The sequence below is a fragment of the Ursus maritimus genome, unplaced genomic scaffold, assembly GCF_017311325.1.
Source record: "Ursus maritimus isolate PB19 unplaced genomic scaffold, ASM1731132v1 scaffold_35, whole genome shotgun sequence".
Classification (NCBI taxonomy): domain Eukaryota; kingdom Metazoa; phylum Chordata; class Mammalia; order Carnivora; family Ursidae; genus Ursus; species Ursus maritimus.
The window spans coordinates 24,157,183-24,173,700 of NW_024426119.1; the positions used below are offsets into that span (position 1 = coordinate 24,157,183).

Genomic DNA, 16,518 nt, shown 5'->3' on the forward strand with positions numbered 1-16,518 from the left:
GAGCCCATTTAAATATATGCCACCCATAAGACTTGATTTTACCGTTTTACCTTGAACCAAGATGGGAAGTAAGTAAGGGAAAGGATTATTTGTAGTTTGTGTTACTTTGCCTACCTTCCTTCTCTACCTTCTATTTGCTCAAACAGCATCTGTGAATAGTAGTTTCAGCTTCCATCCCTCATTTTCTAGTTGGATTCAGGATAGGACCCATGTTGCTGTGTGAAGGTTTTGAGCAATAAAAAGTTGGAAGGATTTGCTATCAACTGCTCTGTGTTCACCACTGTAATTTACCTAATCTTCCCTTAGTTTTTAAATATAGTAACATAATTATTGAAAAATGAACTTTAAAATTACTAGAGCATAAGAAAATTAATTCAAAGCTATAACTTTTTGCTAAAATTCTCTTTCTGTATCCAGATACAATCTCAAAATTAGGACAGTCCTATTTCTGATTTGCCTTTTGCCATAAGATATGTTCTGTAACTTGGGTTTTAACAGTTCACTGTTAGGATATTACCTGTTATTTACCCTTACATGGTACTGGCATACTTGGAAATAAGGTAGTTTGATACTACATATTACTAAGGCTTTTCCCATTGTTCTGTCCATTTTTCCCCACCTGTCCCAACTATTGTTTTCTTTTTTGTAAGTCCACACATTGTCTGTTAGTCAAGAAAAACACTGTATCTGCCAGTGCTCTGCCTCCCTGATTAAAAGTAGAGTAGAACCCAGTGAAAAGAAGGATTAATAGCAATTGGAGATTGTGGGGACTGTGGATGCAAGTTATCAGGTTCGATTCATAAATTGACTCACACGATATACTTTGAGGGAGGATAGACCATCCACCAGAATACTTAAGTGTTGGAAGTTTGACTGGTAGTTCTTTATTTCCTCAGATCTCTCGTGTTTCCTGGAATAACCACAGCAGTGCAAGTAGTCCTGCAAGGAAAAGCGACATTAGCCACATCTACTATTGAGGAGAGACTTGGGTGGGAGGACTTTCCTTGATGGTGGGATGAGTACCTGGGCTTGAAAAGATTCCTTCGCTTCACATTTTATCATTGAGCCAACCAATAATACAGGGAGAAAAGAAACACATCACTATTGTTAGAGAGCTTTCTTATCAAGGGGTAAATCTTCAGGAGAGGATATAGCTGATATCTGCATAGTTGGTGCCCAAGGCATTTGAAAAGTTGGATTTATTTATATTTTTTGGTCTGTGAATATTTTAGTAGTTCTTACGATTTCAATAAATGTTTGTTGTGCAATGAGAACAATATCTGAAATTTTGAAAATCTGTAAATTGTACTTTTTCATAGGGTAACTTCATAAATTTGGCTCATGTGTCAGTAATCTAGAAATTTCAAATTTAAGCTAAAATGTTTATAGTGTTTCTGCCATACGTACTTTCTCTATCATAAAACTTTATTTTTCCATTATGTAGTAGTATGTGCTATGGTCTTAATCATGTAGATATTTTAGCACGTAAATACATATCTAATACTGCATTTTTCTTCCCTGACAGACAAACTTTCCAGAAATGATGAACAGATATAAACAACTATTGACCTATATTCGGAGTGCAGTCACAAGAAATTATTCTGAAAAATCCATTAATTCTATTCTTGATTATATCTCCACTTCTAAACAGGTTAGATTCTGATTTTTCCTCTTGGTACTTGGCAGTGTGTAATTTAAACTGTTATAACAAACCCTTCCAACTTTTTATAATTATTCATACTAAAGGCTTTTTTTTTTTTTTAAGGCCTAGAGATTTCTAGTTGAGCAGTTATGCCAGGCATTAATGTGTTTTACAAATAATATATACTATTTTATTAATTGTAGTACTAATCATACAACATTGAAAGGCAATAACTAGCTATAGCTCTTCAAATAATATCTTGAGGTACATAATCTGTACATAATCTGCACACAACTTTTACAGGCTTAACCTCCCATGTAGTTACTATCATAGCTCCTTCCAATAAACTCCATCACGACTTCCGTTAGATTTGTGTAGATTTGATTAAAGATCCGTGAGAGGAGACCCTTCACTCATATTAGTACTTGGCATTACTCAATAAGTGTTCAGTAAATGCTTTTACAAAGAACAGGTGAATGATGGATGATGAAAGAAAGGGCTAATGATGAAGAAACTACAGTGGGCCTTGGGAAGGATACAAGAACTATTCTGTATGTCATTTATTCTCCATGTCATTTAGGATTTCTTAAAACGTTTAATACTCTTTATATCTAAAATATATGTAAAGAAAATAGAGAAAAATAAACTTAAAACTGACCCTTGAACAACATGGGGGTTAGGGTGCCAAGCCCCTCCCCTCTGCCCCCCTGCTGTGCAGTTGAAAATCTGTGGTATAACTATTGACTCCTCAGAAACTTAACTACTAATAGCCTGATGTTGACCAGAAGCCTCACCTATAACATATAAACAGTTGATTAACATATTTTATATGTTATGTGTATACTGTATTCTTACAGTAAACCAGAGAAAAGAAAATGTTATGGAGAAAATCATAAGAGAAAATACATTTATAGTACCGTACTGTATTTATCAGAAAAAATCCACGTATAAGTGGACCCACTCAGTTCAAACATGTTATTCAAGTGTCAGCTGTATACGTTTTGTTAAAACATTAGTAATTAATGGTGCTAATTACAGAGTTGTTACATATTGGGGGAGGGCTTTTTTATGTAGGGAAATATATTCCGAATTTTATAAACAAGTGTCATCAAAACATTTTTGGTACACTATTTATAAATGTTATGCCAGATGTTGGTTGGGGGAATTAATTTCAAGCTTCAAGATTGTGTGTTGCTTCGTGCTCTTATATGTACGCTTTTTGTCTTTGAGAGTAAGGATAGATATTGGGTGGGCGGTACTCAACTTATTCAATATGTCATCGGCAGTCTTGAATAGATAGGCAGCCTGTTCTGAAAGTATTAAACTTTCCTGTCGTCATAGCCCTCTTACCTTTTGATCCTGTTAAGTAGAGATCTAGAGAATCAGGTCCTCAAACAAAGGCAGAGCCGGACGGGGTGGGAGGATAGGTAGCGGAGCTTACTATAATGCAAAATAGAATGATTTTCCACGAAAAAATGTCACACTCAGATTAGTGAATTGATGGTGTTTAGACACAGCTAAAATTGTGCTAGACTTTACCCTCTACCTAATTGTAGCAGCTTACCAGTAACTCAAGAGCTGTGTAGTTCAGTTACTTGATTAATTACATTTATAGAAGAATTTTTGAGGGAAGCTTATTGTTTCTTTAGCTGCTTGCCTACTGTTTGCCACATAGTAGATACCAACTGAGAGTAGAGTGAATAAGATACGCGCTGTTAATAACAGCACATCTAGTTCAGTGTGCATATCATTCACTTCCATCAATATAAAATGAGTTATTAGATTGGAAAGGACAAATCACACTGTTAGAACATTAGATATTTTCTGGGTTTTATTTTTTAAAAACACATAAAAACAGATCTTGGCACTTTTTATAAATTTGTTCTCAGTTTTGCTAAGGTTTTGTTAAATTATAGACTGACACACATTCAGAAACAGATAGTGTATCTTATGTGTATTAAAGTTCAAAGATGCACTTTTAGTTTGTTCAAATTAACTTTATTAACAGGTACAAATTTGCTGTTTACAATTATAGAATTCTGATTTTTTATGTCAGATGGATTTACTGCAGGAATTCTATGAAACAACACTGGAAGCTTTGAAAGATGCTAAGAATGATAGACTGTGGTTTAAGACAAACACAAAGGTAACAATTACAATTACTTTTTTTTTTTTTTTTGAAGAGTGGGAGGGTGTCCTTAATAAGCTCTCCTAAAGAATCATGCCTTTTCCTGTTGAAATCTTTTGATTTTAATAAGTATGTTCTTTTACAGCTTGGGAAATTATATTTAGAACGAGAAGAATATGGAAAGCTTCAAAAAATTTTACGCCAGTTACATCAGTCCTGCCAGGTAGCATTCTCTTATTTTTTCTTAATAATTCTTCATAATAAAAGCATAAGAAAAAATTATATTTGAAACTTACTTAGGGATGTTTTTATTCAGAATTCATCCCCAAGGGGTGCCTGGGTGGCACAGCGGTTGGGCATCTGCCTTCGGCTCAGGGCGTGATCCCGGCATTACGGGATCGAGCCCCACGTCAGGCTCCTCCACTATGAGCCTGCTTCTTCCTCTCCCACTCCCCCTGCTTGTGTTCCCTCTCTCGCTGGCTGTCTCTGTCTCTGTCAAATAAATAAATTAAAAAATCTTAAAAAAAAAAAAATTTCATCCCCAAAATAAAATTTGGCAAATAAGATACCAGAAAGCTTGTTTTTTTCTGAGTATTACATTTCTCCTTCTTAATCATTATTTTTATGGATTGAGGCACAGGTATCCATAAACAAATAGGCTAGTTGATAATACTTACTAAGAATAAGCCTTTCATATTTAGTTATAGACCCTGTGAAAATTAGAAAGAATGTTAGAGACATGTAATAAAGATATTTCATACCTAGTTTATCATATATGAATCTTCTGTAACAGTCTTGTCTATTAGAACTTCATATGATGCTAGAAACTAGAAATATTGTGCATTTGCGCTAATATGATAGCACCAGCTACATGTCATCAGGCAGTTGAAGTGTGCATGAGCTTTTAATTTTACTTAAATTTGAATTACCGCATGATCTGGACAGTACACCTCTATAACTTTTTAACTGTGGTTATATTTTTTCTTGATCAATACATTATTTCGTATTAGTTTAAAATTTACGTGGAAATACTGTTTTAAATGTTTTTAACCTCTTCCTAGGCTATGTACTATTTTTTAATTGTATATGTTATTCCTGTGAATGGGAGAAAAGTTGATGGGGAAAGTGTTGTAAATTAATCACATGCATGTATTTTTATTTAACTTTTTTTTTTTTTAGGTTTTTGTTTTTGTTTTTTTTAGATTTTTATAAAAGAATATGTTTTTATTTCCTAATAGTTTTCTTCGGGGCTCCTGGGTGGCTCAGTCAGTTAAACTTCTGCCTTTGGCTCAGGTCATGATCCTGGGGTCCTGGGATCAAGCCCGCATCGGACTCCCTGCTCAGTGGGAAGTCTGCTTCTCCCTCTTCCTCTCCCTCTGCGCCCCCCCCCCACCACCACTTGTATTCTCTCTGTGTCTCAGATAGATAAATAAAATCTTAAAAACAAAACTCAATAGTTTTGCTTCATAAAGCAGATTAGTTATTTATGATTTGTTTCTTATCTACACATTCTTAGAAAAGCTTAGTCTGATGCATAAACAACTGTGAGTTCAGTTCCACATGAAGTGGAAATAATAGAAGAGCCGTTTCTGAATGGAAGAGGGTCTTTCAGCATTTATATAAGGAGTAAGAAGAAACCCTCTAGTGAAGGTTTTGCCCAGTTTATTTTGGAACATGAGAAAATTCTGTCTGATTGCAGATAACATTATAGCAGAGATCTGTGATCATCTAGATGTACAAATTGTGTCTTACGTATCATACATTTTACCTGGTTGTGATTTATTAGTGAATGACCAAACAGAATTGTGTTGGAAGACCAAATAAATAATAAATTTTGGCTTTGTGTAAGGGCTTGATACTTGTGATTGTCTGACTGTTGCCTATATTCTGTTTTTCACGGCCTGTATTTTGTGGACTGTTGGTTGTTTTTCAAAGATGAACTCAAATGTTACCATCTTTGTTATTCCTTTGACATACATCAGCAGAGTTAGTCAGTTTCTCTTCCATTCTTCTGGGCACTTGCTTCATGCTTCAAATAGAATCATTATTTATATTGTATTTATCTATTGACAGATTAATCTTCTAGATTGTGAAGTTTTGGGGGCCGGGAACATTAGCTTATTTAACTGTGTGTTTCTCCAAGGTAGACCCAGTGCCTGGCACTAGGAAGGCGCTTGGAAGTGCTTTTTGATCAAATCAGTGGATATAAAGTGGTTGTGAAGATTTGGGGAAGACCATAAAGAAACTCCTAGATAAAAACAAACGTTATAACATTTTGTACATTAAAAAATACTTCTGGTCACTTTTTCCTTATTGAGTGACTAGAAAGTACAGAGAATGTGTGCATTCCTTTTTGTCTATTAAAGGTAGTATTCTTAGGGGCGCCTGGGTGGCACAGCGGTTGAGCATCTGCCTTCGGCTCAGGGCGTGATCCCGGCGTTCTGGGATCGAGCCCCACATCAGGCTCCTCCGCTATGAGCCTGCTTCTTCCTCTCCCATTCCCCCTGCTTGTGTTCCTTCTCTCGCTGGCTGTCTCTATCTCTGTCAAATGAATAAATAAAATCTTTAAAAAAAAAAAATAAAGGTAGTATTCTTAGATTCCTGGATCTTAATTAAAATTTGTAGTGTGTTTTCACACAGAATTAGTATTATAAATGTAAGGATCTCAGGCTAACTCAAATAAAAATTACTAGGTCGACTGTGAATTCTTTTTTAACTAAAGTTCATTATTTGTTTTCTTAGACTGATGATGGAGAAGATGACCTGAAAAAAGGTACACAGTTATTAGAAATATACGCTTTGGAAATTCAAATGTACACGGCACAGAAGAATAACAAAAAACTTAAAGCACTCTATGAACAGTCACTTCACATCAAGTCTGCCATCCCTCATCCACTGATCATGGGAGTCATCAGAGGCAAGTTTTATTTGGAGAAGGGTGGGCAGTGTCACAGGAAGATACCAGGGTGTCATTGTATATGGCTGAATGACTCTGAAGGTTGTTTCTGTTTTAGTGAAAATAAATGGCAAAGTAGTAAAATCAGTGAAATGATGTAGTCTTAGAAAGAAGTTAGAATTAGAAATTGAATTTTTTGTCTTGTAAAATTTTACATCAATGACCTACTTGAATAGAAAATTTACCATCAGAAGTTCTATTCTCAAGATTGGCGGTGGGGGGAGAGGGGGGAAAAAAGAAGTTCTATTCTTGAATTGTAACGATATACACAAAATTATTTTCTGCCTCAACTGAGAATAAAGATTTGCAAATGCTTGTTTGATGTTTATAATGAAGAACTTGCTTTTTAGAATTAAAGTGAGTACTGGGGCACCTGTGTGGCTTAGTTGGTTAAGCATCTCACTCTTGATTTTTGGCTCAGGTCATGATCTCAGGGTTATAAGATCAAGTCCTGCATCCAGCTCCATGCTGAGCGTGGAGCCGACTTGAGATCCCCTCTCTCCCCCTCTCCCTCACCCCTCCCGCCACTGTCTCTTCTCCCCCCCCCCATTGCCCCCAAAAAAAGGAATTAAAGCGAGTACCTTGGGGCTAGTGCTATTCAAGCTATAGAATTAAAAAAATGGAAAGCCACTATCATAGTTTTCATTTGATTTTTATAAAGTGCTCAATCTTAGTACAGAACTGCAAATACCCTTTTACTCTTTTTTATTCTTTATAGAATGTGGTGGTAAAATGCACTTGAGAGAAGGTGAATTTGAAAAGGCACACACTGATTTTTTTGAAGCCTTCAAGAATTATGATGAATCGGGAAGTCCAAGACGAACCACTTGCTTAAAATATTTGGTGTTAGCAAATATGCTAATGAAATCGGGAATAAATCCATTTGACTCGCAGGAGGTATGTGTGTTCTCATTGTTCATTTCTGTTGGCTATCTTTTCTGGAAATAAATGTTACTCTTGCTTTGTACATATAGCATAGTTAATTTTTCTTTTTTTTTTTTCTCTCCTTAATGTCCTTAGGCCAAACCATACAAAAATGATCCAGAAATTTTAGCAATGACGAATTTAGTAAGGTAAGATTTTATATTCCGGTTAAGGTAAAGTTCCTTAAAGCAGTGAATTTTTAGAGGGGAAAGAGGGAGAGAAATTTTGAGAATTCAGTTAAAACTCCAAATTTACTCTTGTATTTTGGTTTAAAATATTCCAGAGTTTGTGAAATTTTTATCTTTTGAAGTCATTTATTCTGTTTCCGTTAGTCACAAGATTTTGTATAGTATTGACTTATAGTATAGTATTGGCTGGTTTTTTTTCTTATTCTCTACATGTTTGTGTGTGTGCTGTTTTTCAGTAGAAAACTGATTGTAGGTATTTTAAAACAATTTCACAATGTTTGCTGTTTCTACTGCCTTAATCCAAAATGAAATTATGAATTGGTCCACCACATAAGTCAAAAATGTTCAACAAGACAATGTCTTTATTCACATGTTTGCTCAGTTGACAAGATTTTAAAAATCATTTATAAAAGTTTACCTCAGATAATATTCTGAGGTGAGGAGGAGAGGGGTCATACTGGTAAGAAACCGAAGGATTTCTTGATTATTTCCACGGTATGATGCTTAGCAACTGAAAAACCTGCTACGATCAATTAATATTAAGTAAAGTATAGAAGATAAAGGGAAAAGCCTGGAAAAGAAGGCCTACTTTTGCAAAAGAAATCAGTGAGCAAGAAAAATTTACCTCTGGGCTGGGAATAAATGGAGCCTCGGTTTCTTCAAGTCTTTTGTTTTAGATTGTGCAGCTGAGTTTACCAAGGCTGGAAGAATATTAGGGACATAGAGTAGGATGGGGTTTTTTGCATATGTGTGTAGATAATGGAAGTGATAAGGCATTCTTTTAACAGTCTTATAAGATTTAAAAGTACTGTTAGATGATAAATTATGAGTCACCCATATATAAATTTTATATACTTGGAGAAAATAGCTTATTACATGGTATTGTTTGAGTTCCTATGTAAAATGTCGTCATTTACTTTGTTTTCATCTGGCTATAGGTTTTCCACATTACTAGGTTTGTTTGTTTAAGGAAACTTTAATTTCAGCTGTAAAATATAAGAATGATTTTATCTTAAGGGAACTAGAAATAGTTAGGAGATAACTCTAAATTACAATTTTAAAAAATCAATTTCTTTGGAGCGCCTGGGTGGCTCAGTTGGTTAAACGTCCAGTTCTTTTTTTCAGCTCAGGTCTTGATCTCAAGGTCGAGTTCATGGAGCCTACTTTTAAAAAAGTATCACTTTCTTTTATTGTTTATTTCTTTATTCTAATACATATTTGTTGAATTAAGTTGATTTTAGTTATGAAAGGAGATTTCTCCATCTATATTTCAAATGGTTTATTCCTCAGCATTTGGCCGCATTAACTACAAGATGATTTGGTTAGAGATTCACTTCATAATACTTTAGAAAAACGTTTATAAAGTTAAGTTGTTAAGCAACAGTTTAAACTTTTAAAACTCTTAAAGAAAAATTGAGGGAGTGTTTTGCCCTAAACATTAATATTTCATCTGAATTAAAATAAATACATTAAAATGGAATAAAGAGCTGATTTATCAGACCTTTAAAAGGTAATGACTGCATTTATATTTTACTATATCATACAGTTTACTCCAGTGAAACCTTTTTATTGGAACTCAACTTAATGGTAAATTTTGACCCAAGCAAGTGGTTTGTGGTGTCCCACATTTTGTATAAGATTTTTTTTTTAAGTCAGTTAAATAGTGGAAGAATGTCTCTTGGTTAAAATATACACATGTGCAAGTGTGTCACTACTTGAATATATCCTCCTGTAGTATATTTTGCAATAATGTATTTGGGGTAGGTGAGAAAGTAATGCTTCCTAATTTTATCTTCCTAGTCAGTTGCCAGCAGACTAGAGGAAAATAATTCCTGTTGAAGCACTTGAATCACCTGCCCCTAACATGAAGTTACATTGCGACCCAACAGATGGAAGCACAGCAGAGGGCGTGCCGAATGGCTGATGATATGTCTTACATATAAAGCAGACAGTGGTGCCATATCCAGAAGGTTGGCTTCTTCCTTCTCAGCACCTTTAGCAATCCCCATAGTGCCCTACAGAGTTATTTAAGAGTAGATACTAGACGCCTCAGAGAATTATGAACATAAATCAGCCTTTGGCCTTCTGCAGCAGGGTCCATCACTCTCACCTTTGTGTGTGTGTCCCATTTGGCACTAATTACCTGCCACTGATATTTCTGCTATATAACTCAGTGGAATTTTAAGGCTAGAGAAAATTTAGAATCAAATGTTCGCTTTGCAGAGTTTTAGCAGTTGCTGGTAGCTTTCTAGAAGATAAAAATTAGGAAGCTGCATTTCTGAATAATCTTCAGAGAGAATGTAGTATCTTATTTCAGAGACAAGGCCAAATTCCTCCATACAATGTTATGCATGAAACCTCATTTCTTAGGGATTAAATGATAAATGCACAATGTAACTTGAAAGTATCAAGCATTAAACAGTTTTTAAATTTGTCAGTTTTTAACAGTGTTTTAAGATTTTGAGAAGAATTTAATGAACTATATATAAATATAGTATATGACCCCAAAAGAAGATTTATTTAATCTTTATAAAACTGAAAGCATTAAAAAAGAAATTAATTTTATTTGGAGAAGGATGTGTGTGTTGTGTTTAACTCTGATTTCTATGACAGAAACTGTAATGTAATTTAGATTTTTGCATATAAAAATTGAGAAATAGGCTTTTTGAATTACTTGGGTTAATACATGACTTCTTCATGTTTGACAAGATTTATACTTTTTCTTTTAGTGCCTATCAGAATAATGACATCACTGAATTTGAAAAGATTCTGAAAACAAATCACAGCAACATCATGGATGATCCTTTCATTAGGGAACACATTGAAGGTATATTCTTTCTGCTAATTGAAGTCAGTTACTTTCTTTGCCACTGTCAAGCAGTGCTCCTTAATGGAGCCGCATGGAATTTAACCAGTTTTCTTCTGTGTGTTGCCAAGTATAGAAATGTTTCTAAATGCTGTCATAGAATAGGATATTATTTAAAATTATGAAGCTGTTTTAAAGAAATCATTGACCAGTTTCCTGCTATTTATTAAGATCATCAAATTCTTATATCATGTCCATTTCACTTAAGGTAGCTGTCTGTCCCTTTTACCTTTTTATTCTAATTTAGATATTGTTGCGTGTTTATTACTGATACTTAGGTTCAAGGTTAATTTTTAGGATTTTGGATAAGTAACAAAAACTTCAAAAATAGTCTGCTATAGATGATGCGGCGATGCATTACTTTGAAGGGTGGCTAATGTTGTACCAGTAAGTGTATGAGATTTTTAAAAAGTTCTGCTGGATTAACAAAGACAAAAATCATTCCTTGTTCCGGGGCCTCTTTTGTACCTCCAGTGTTCCCACCTGTTATGGAGCTATTTGAGGGTTTTATAAATGACCATTTGGAACACCTCATTCAAATACTTAAATTCCAGATGCACCAGGAAAATCCGAAGAATACTTTGGAAGTAATGTTCTTTTTTCCCCACCTTCCTTTCTCTTTCATTCAGCAGACATTTTAAAAGTTCTTGTATGAAGCTAGAATGATACTACACTTGTGGCTATAGAAAAATTTAGAAGCCCTGTGCATGAACTCCAGTCTAGTTTTTTGTTGTTTTTTTAAGGCTCTTGTCTGTGAAGAAATTGGAGAAAATTGCAAGATCATTGTCTAAAATATAATACTCTAGATTTTTCAGAGAGCATAAAATAAGGGACTTAACTGGCAGGAATCAGAGTTTCATGAAAAATGTTAACTGTAGAGGAGATGATGAGCAGTGTGTAGTATTATTGAGAGGACAAAAGGGTATTTTAGGTAGCATCACAACATAAGCAAAATCAGGGAGGTGGGAGCACAAAAAAATTATGAAAAAGGCAGCCTCTGATCTTACTGTGTGTCTGTTGGACCCAAATATTTTTAGATCCAAATACCTTATGTCTGGGGCACCTGGCTGGCTCAGTCAGTAGAGCATGTTACTCTTGATCTTGGGGTGATGAGTTTGAGCCCCATGTTGGGCATAGAGCTTAGTTAAAAACAAACCAGAAAAACCAAATACATGATTATGTCCTTGCCAGGCAGAAAGATTTTGGGAAAATAATTGATATAGTTAATTAATGTGATTTAGAAGTACATAATGTTTCATGCAGATATACAAACTGTTAAATTTATTTTTGTTTTTGCCTTTCATTTCAGAGCTTTTGCGAAACATCAGAACACAAGTGCTCATAAAATTAATTAAGCCTTACACAAGAATACATATTCCTTTTATTTCTAAGGTACTTATATTCGTGGATCTTAACATTTATAATTTGTAGTTATAAATGCAGTGTATTTAAAAGTGATTTTTTTGTAACATTTTATAATACATTTTCAAATTACAGCATAACTTAGGTCTTCCCTTTTAATGTAAATTATTCTGTGTTTTCTTGGCATAAATTGAGTTTAACAGTAAAGAGAAATAAGGAATCATTACATTTCTTTTTAAAGATTCTTTCAGCCTCAGAACGTTATAGAAGACAAAGTAGTGGCTAAAATATATAACTAAAATATATATAAAATATATAAAGTGTTAACCCAACCATGATAAACTTTTGGTAAGAATATACTTTAAAAATTACAAAGTTAAATTTGGTTAGACCTGTGTTCTCAAAAATATGTAAGTGATAATATTAGAAATTTGTCTTAAATTTTCTTTTCACTAAAGTTCGTTTAAATGGTGAGAATGAATTTAAAATCAGAATAATTATTTTCATAAAGTCTTTAAAGAAGTCAATTACTAGAATTATAATGAGTCTTTTGTCTTAGGAGTTAAACATAGATGTAGCTGATGTGGAGAGCTTGCTGGTGCAGTGCATATTGGATAAGTAAGTACTTGGCTGTTTCTTATCACAAAATGTTTAGGACCATAACGTTTGAATAAGGGGAGCAAAGGTAGCAGTGTAGTTCTTAATTTTTCACAAAAAGCACTTTGGCTATGATTTTCTATTAAAAGAGATATATGTGTATGCCTGGTAGCTTTTTGTGGATAAGTGAGCATATTAAGCCCTTGATCTCTGAAAAAGTTGTAAATGGTTTTCAGAAAGATTTCTCATTCTATGTGTGACCCATATCCAGCTAGTGAATTAATTAATGACTAGGATTTTTTTTATGTTTTTGAAGTATAAGGTATGGTATGTAATAGCTTTGAAAATTACATTTTTCTTGAAAGCAGTATGGTATTTAAAGCTTCAGAGGCATGGGGCGCCTGGGTGGCACAGCGGTTAAGCGCCTGCCTTCGGCTCAGGGCGTGATCCCGGCGTTGTGGGATCGAGCCCCACATCAGGCTCCTCCGCTATGAGCCTGCTTCTTCCTCTCCCACTCCCCCTGCTTGTGTTCCTTCTCTTGCTGGCTGTCTCTATCTCTGTCGAATAAATAAATAAAATCTTTAAAAAAATAAAAATAAAGCTTCACAGGCTTACATTTGCTCTTGATTAACCAGGTAAGTGTCTGCCTGCTGGGTTCTTTTAGTGAAATTGATAAAATGTAGCTGAAATCCAGTTTCTGTGTAGAGTTTTAATAAGGCAGTGAATGAAGTAAGTAATTCTGAAATTGGTCACTTAGTGGAGGCCGCAGTTTCTTCTTTTGCATTTATTGATATTGTAAATATTTTATGAAACATAGTCCAATAGATACACTCAGTGGAAACGGTTTGTAGACATGTCTTTTATTTATTTCCAGCACTATTCATGGCCGAATTGATCAAGTCAACCAACTCCTTGAATTGGATCATCAGAAGAGGGGTGGTGCCCGATATACTGCACTAGATAAATGGACCAACCAACTAAATTCTCTCAACCAGGCTGTAGTCAGTAAACTGGCTTAACAGAGAACAAGCTTTCACAGACGTACTTAATGCAACAGTGCAGAGATGTAATCCTTAAAAGAACTGGGAATGGCAAAACTACTGTCGGTTGATGTGTCCTGAAAATTATTGGAGTTATGGCAGAAGTGCTTTTTTTGATCAACTGGTTTGTGTTTTGCTGCTGCATTTATCCCAAGAAAAACAGCTTTAATCTCCAGAAGAAAACCAAAATGCCATGGGATTTATGCTGTATTGACATCTTGCCCTAAACATACAACATCATAGTAATTTGTCACGGGCAACATGACCAGAGAGAAGATTTTTGTCATGATTTTAAATACACTGACATGTTACTGTTGGTTAAATTTAAACATGTTTTACCTGCAGAAATTCTCTCACAAATAACCTGCAATAACTTGAAATGCATACCCTTTTGAACACTTCCTTTTCTCATGTATAAATTAAAATGTTTGCTGCATTTTGCAAAATGTCAATTCTCCAAAAATGTGTCCGTATATTTCTGTACCTGCAGTGTAGTAAAGGTTTAGATGAAACCCCATAATTATAGTGGCATACTGTCACTTAGGTTTCAAGCAGCAAAATAAACAGTGCAGCTCAGAAATTGTAGTTTGGTTCTTGATGTGTTTTTATTACATTTGGGGTTTTTGTTTTGTTTTTTAGTACCTTAGAAATTTCAAATTATTTTATCTTCAGTTAATGATTTTAAAAAGCCTGGGAGCAGATAAGTTGGTTATTTGCTTTCAAGTTTTTTAAAGTAGTCTTCATTGATAAAGTAAGGAGAACTAGTTTCCAAAAAAACACTTGCATAGTACTTACTTTGACAGTGATGCTTTAAAGGAATAAAATTCTTTTTTTTTTCCTAAGAATGATATTCCTTTTTAAAAAGAAATTCTAACTCTCAGAATGTTCACTTTAAACAAATATGCCAGAACATAGACAGCTAAATGAATGTTACCCTGTATAGTGATCATGCTGGAAGATTATTTCCTAATTCCAGCAATCTACCATTGCTCAAAACCTCTTGGGTTTTGCTCTTTTAGAATTGTATTCAGAGCTAATTTAAGTCATACACACTTTTAACTTTATGATACGCATTGTTTAAGAAAACAAAAAGTATTATCAAGCTTGATTTTTTTTTTTAATGGTTACCATCACTTGGCACCAAATGACTTTGGACAGTTTCCAAAAACTAATCTCTCTTTGAGGTAATAGTAGAAAGTATGCAGCTGGCTTTGAAGGCGATCCCAAAAGAGTTTGAAAGTTTTGAGCAGTGGTAGCGTAGTTAGGATAATGAACTGTGGCCTTCCAAGGTGACCACCTTAAAGGAGACACAGCTCATTTGAATGTATTGAGTTTTGGATGTATTTGTTTCATTAAAAAAAAAAAATCACATTATTTTATAGTGTCAAAAGGAAGAACTAAGATTAAGATAATTTCTTTGGTTTTTCTATTGCTTGTTATTATGTAAAAAGGAGTGGCAGTTCAGAAGGAAGACTGTTGTAACTGAAGAATGACAACCAAGAATTTTTGATCATTAAATCAGATTTTATAAACAGTGGAAGGAGCATGGACTTAAAACAAGGCATGCTTATTCGGTTTTGTCAAAATTTTACGAAAATATGTGATATATATTTATACTAAAACTATATAATCCTTAGATTTAGGAAAGCAATCAGTTAATGTCTTTAGCAGATTAAAGCAGTGTTAAATACAGGTGCAACTTGGAAATTGTAGAAAACTGAAAGAAAACGGAAGACAAAATGTCTGGTAGGGAATAAAAAAGTTTAAGATATTATAAAATTATGTGTATTTTCTTCTCTTTTACATAAATCATTTGTGAAAAATGTGCTAAATTTTTTTTACAGGAGTGATAATAATTAGGACTTATTTTTCAATATAATTTGGAGACCCTTTGTTACCCAAATAAAAATGACAAGTTTCTGTGCCTGTATTCAAATATGTATGCATGTGATAACTGTGGGAAAAGGCCCTACTTAACTCTGAGTTGATGGAATTAGAATTTAAAGGATTTGAACTATGTGATTTAACCTTTACATTCCAATCTTCAGAATGGCCAGTTCACCTGTGATATCTTTGCCCCGTGGCAATAGTGCATCTTCCAGTTTCTAGAGGGAAAGCATGCACTTATTCTTTGGGAAACTGGGCGAAGCATATAATTAATATCCAAAGTTATACCGTAATCTTTAATTTAATGTAATTGTATGTATAATATAGGCTTTGTCTAATATTCCCTAAATATAAGTTCTTTTTTTAAAGTCATTTGCCACATTTGTATTAGGACACAGGTTTTTGATACATCTCAACAGTCTGATTAACTTAAAGCTATTTTTATTTTTTCCCATTAAACATGTTCCATGTTCCTGTGCATCTTATAGAGTTGAAATCTTTTTTTGAGATTGCTTATCAAAATATAAATTTAAGGGAAGTAAAAAGTTAATTGGCAAATTCTTAGCATTTTGAATTACTGATTAAATCTTTCCTTCTGTGAAAACTATAGTAACAAGTAGTTTACATCATATTGTGACGTGTTTATCTCCTTTTTCTTTTACCCCAAACCTGGAAAGACACTCCACAGAGAACTCGGCTGCTATTTGAGGGTAATAGATAAATGTCTGCTACAAGAGCTGGATTTCCACCTACTCATTCTAGCTCTTATGTTAATTTTTTTTTTTTTTAAGTAATCTTTATGCCATGTGAGGCTAGAAATCATGACCCTTGAGATCAAGATTTGCATGCTCTACCAATTGAGCCAACCAGGCGCCCCTAACATAACTTTTTTTTTTTAAGGTGAGATGAATATGTATGTACTAAGAAC

The 16,518-nt window shown here is 34.1% G+C and overlaps 1 protein-coding gene across 3 annotated transcripts in view; it reads left to right on the plus strand.

Moving 5' to 3' along the window:
* Positions 1–15,633, plus strand: part of COPS2 (COP9 signalosome subunit 2) — a 30,558-nt gene extending 14,925 nt beyond the window's left edge. For 2 of the 3 annotated variants that reach the window (XM_008705937.2, XM_008705939.2), the window contains exons 4-13: positions 1,526–1,651; positions 3,678–3,788; positions 3,916–3,993; positions 6,513–6,687; positions 7,445–7,623; positions 7,747–7,799; positions 10,568–10,665; positions 12,014–12,096; positions 12,626–12,684; positions 13,538–15,633. In XM_008705937.2, the coding sequence (XP_008704159.1) occupies positions 1,526–1,651; positions 3,678–3,788; positions 3,916–3,993; positions 6,513–6,687; positions 7,445–7,623; positions 7,747–7,799; positions 10,568–10,665; positions 12,014–12,096; positions 12,626–12,684; positions 13,538–13,682 (1,107 nt within the window). In that variant the 3' untranslated portion in view covers positions 13,683–15,633. The remainder of the gene's footprint in view (positions 1–1,525; positions 1,652–3,677; positions 3,789–3,915; positions 3,994–6,512; positions 6,688–7,444; positions 7,624–7,746; positions 7,800–10,567; positions 10,666–12,013; positions 12,097–12,625; positions 12,685–13,537) is intronic. The other variant, XM_008705938.2, reaches the window with a different exon arrangement.
* The last annotated feature ends 885 nt before the right edge of the window (positions 15,634–16,518 follow it).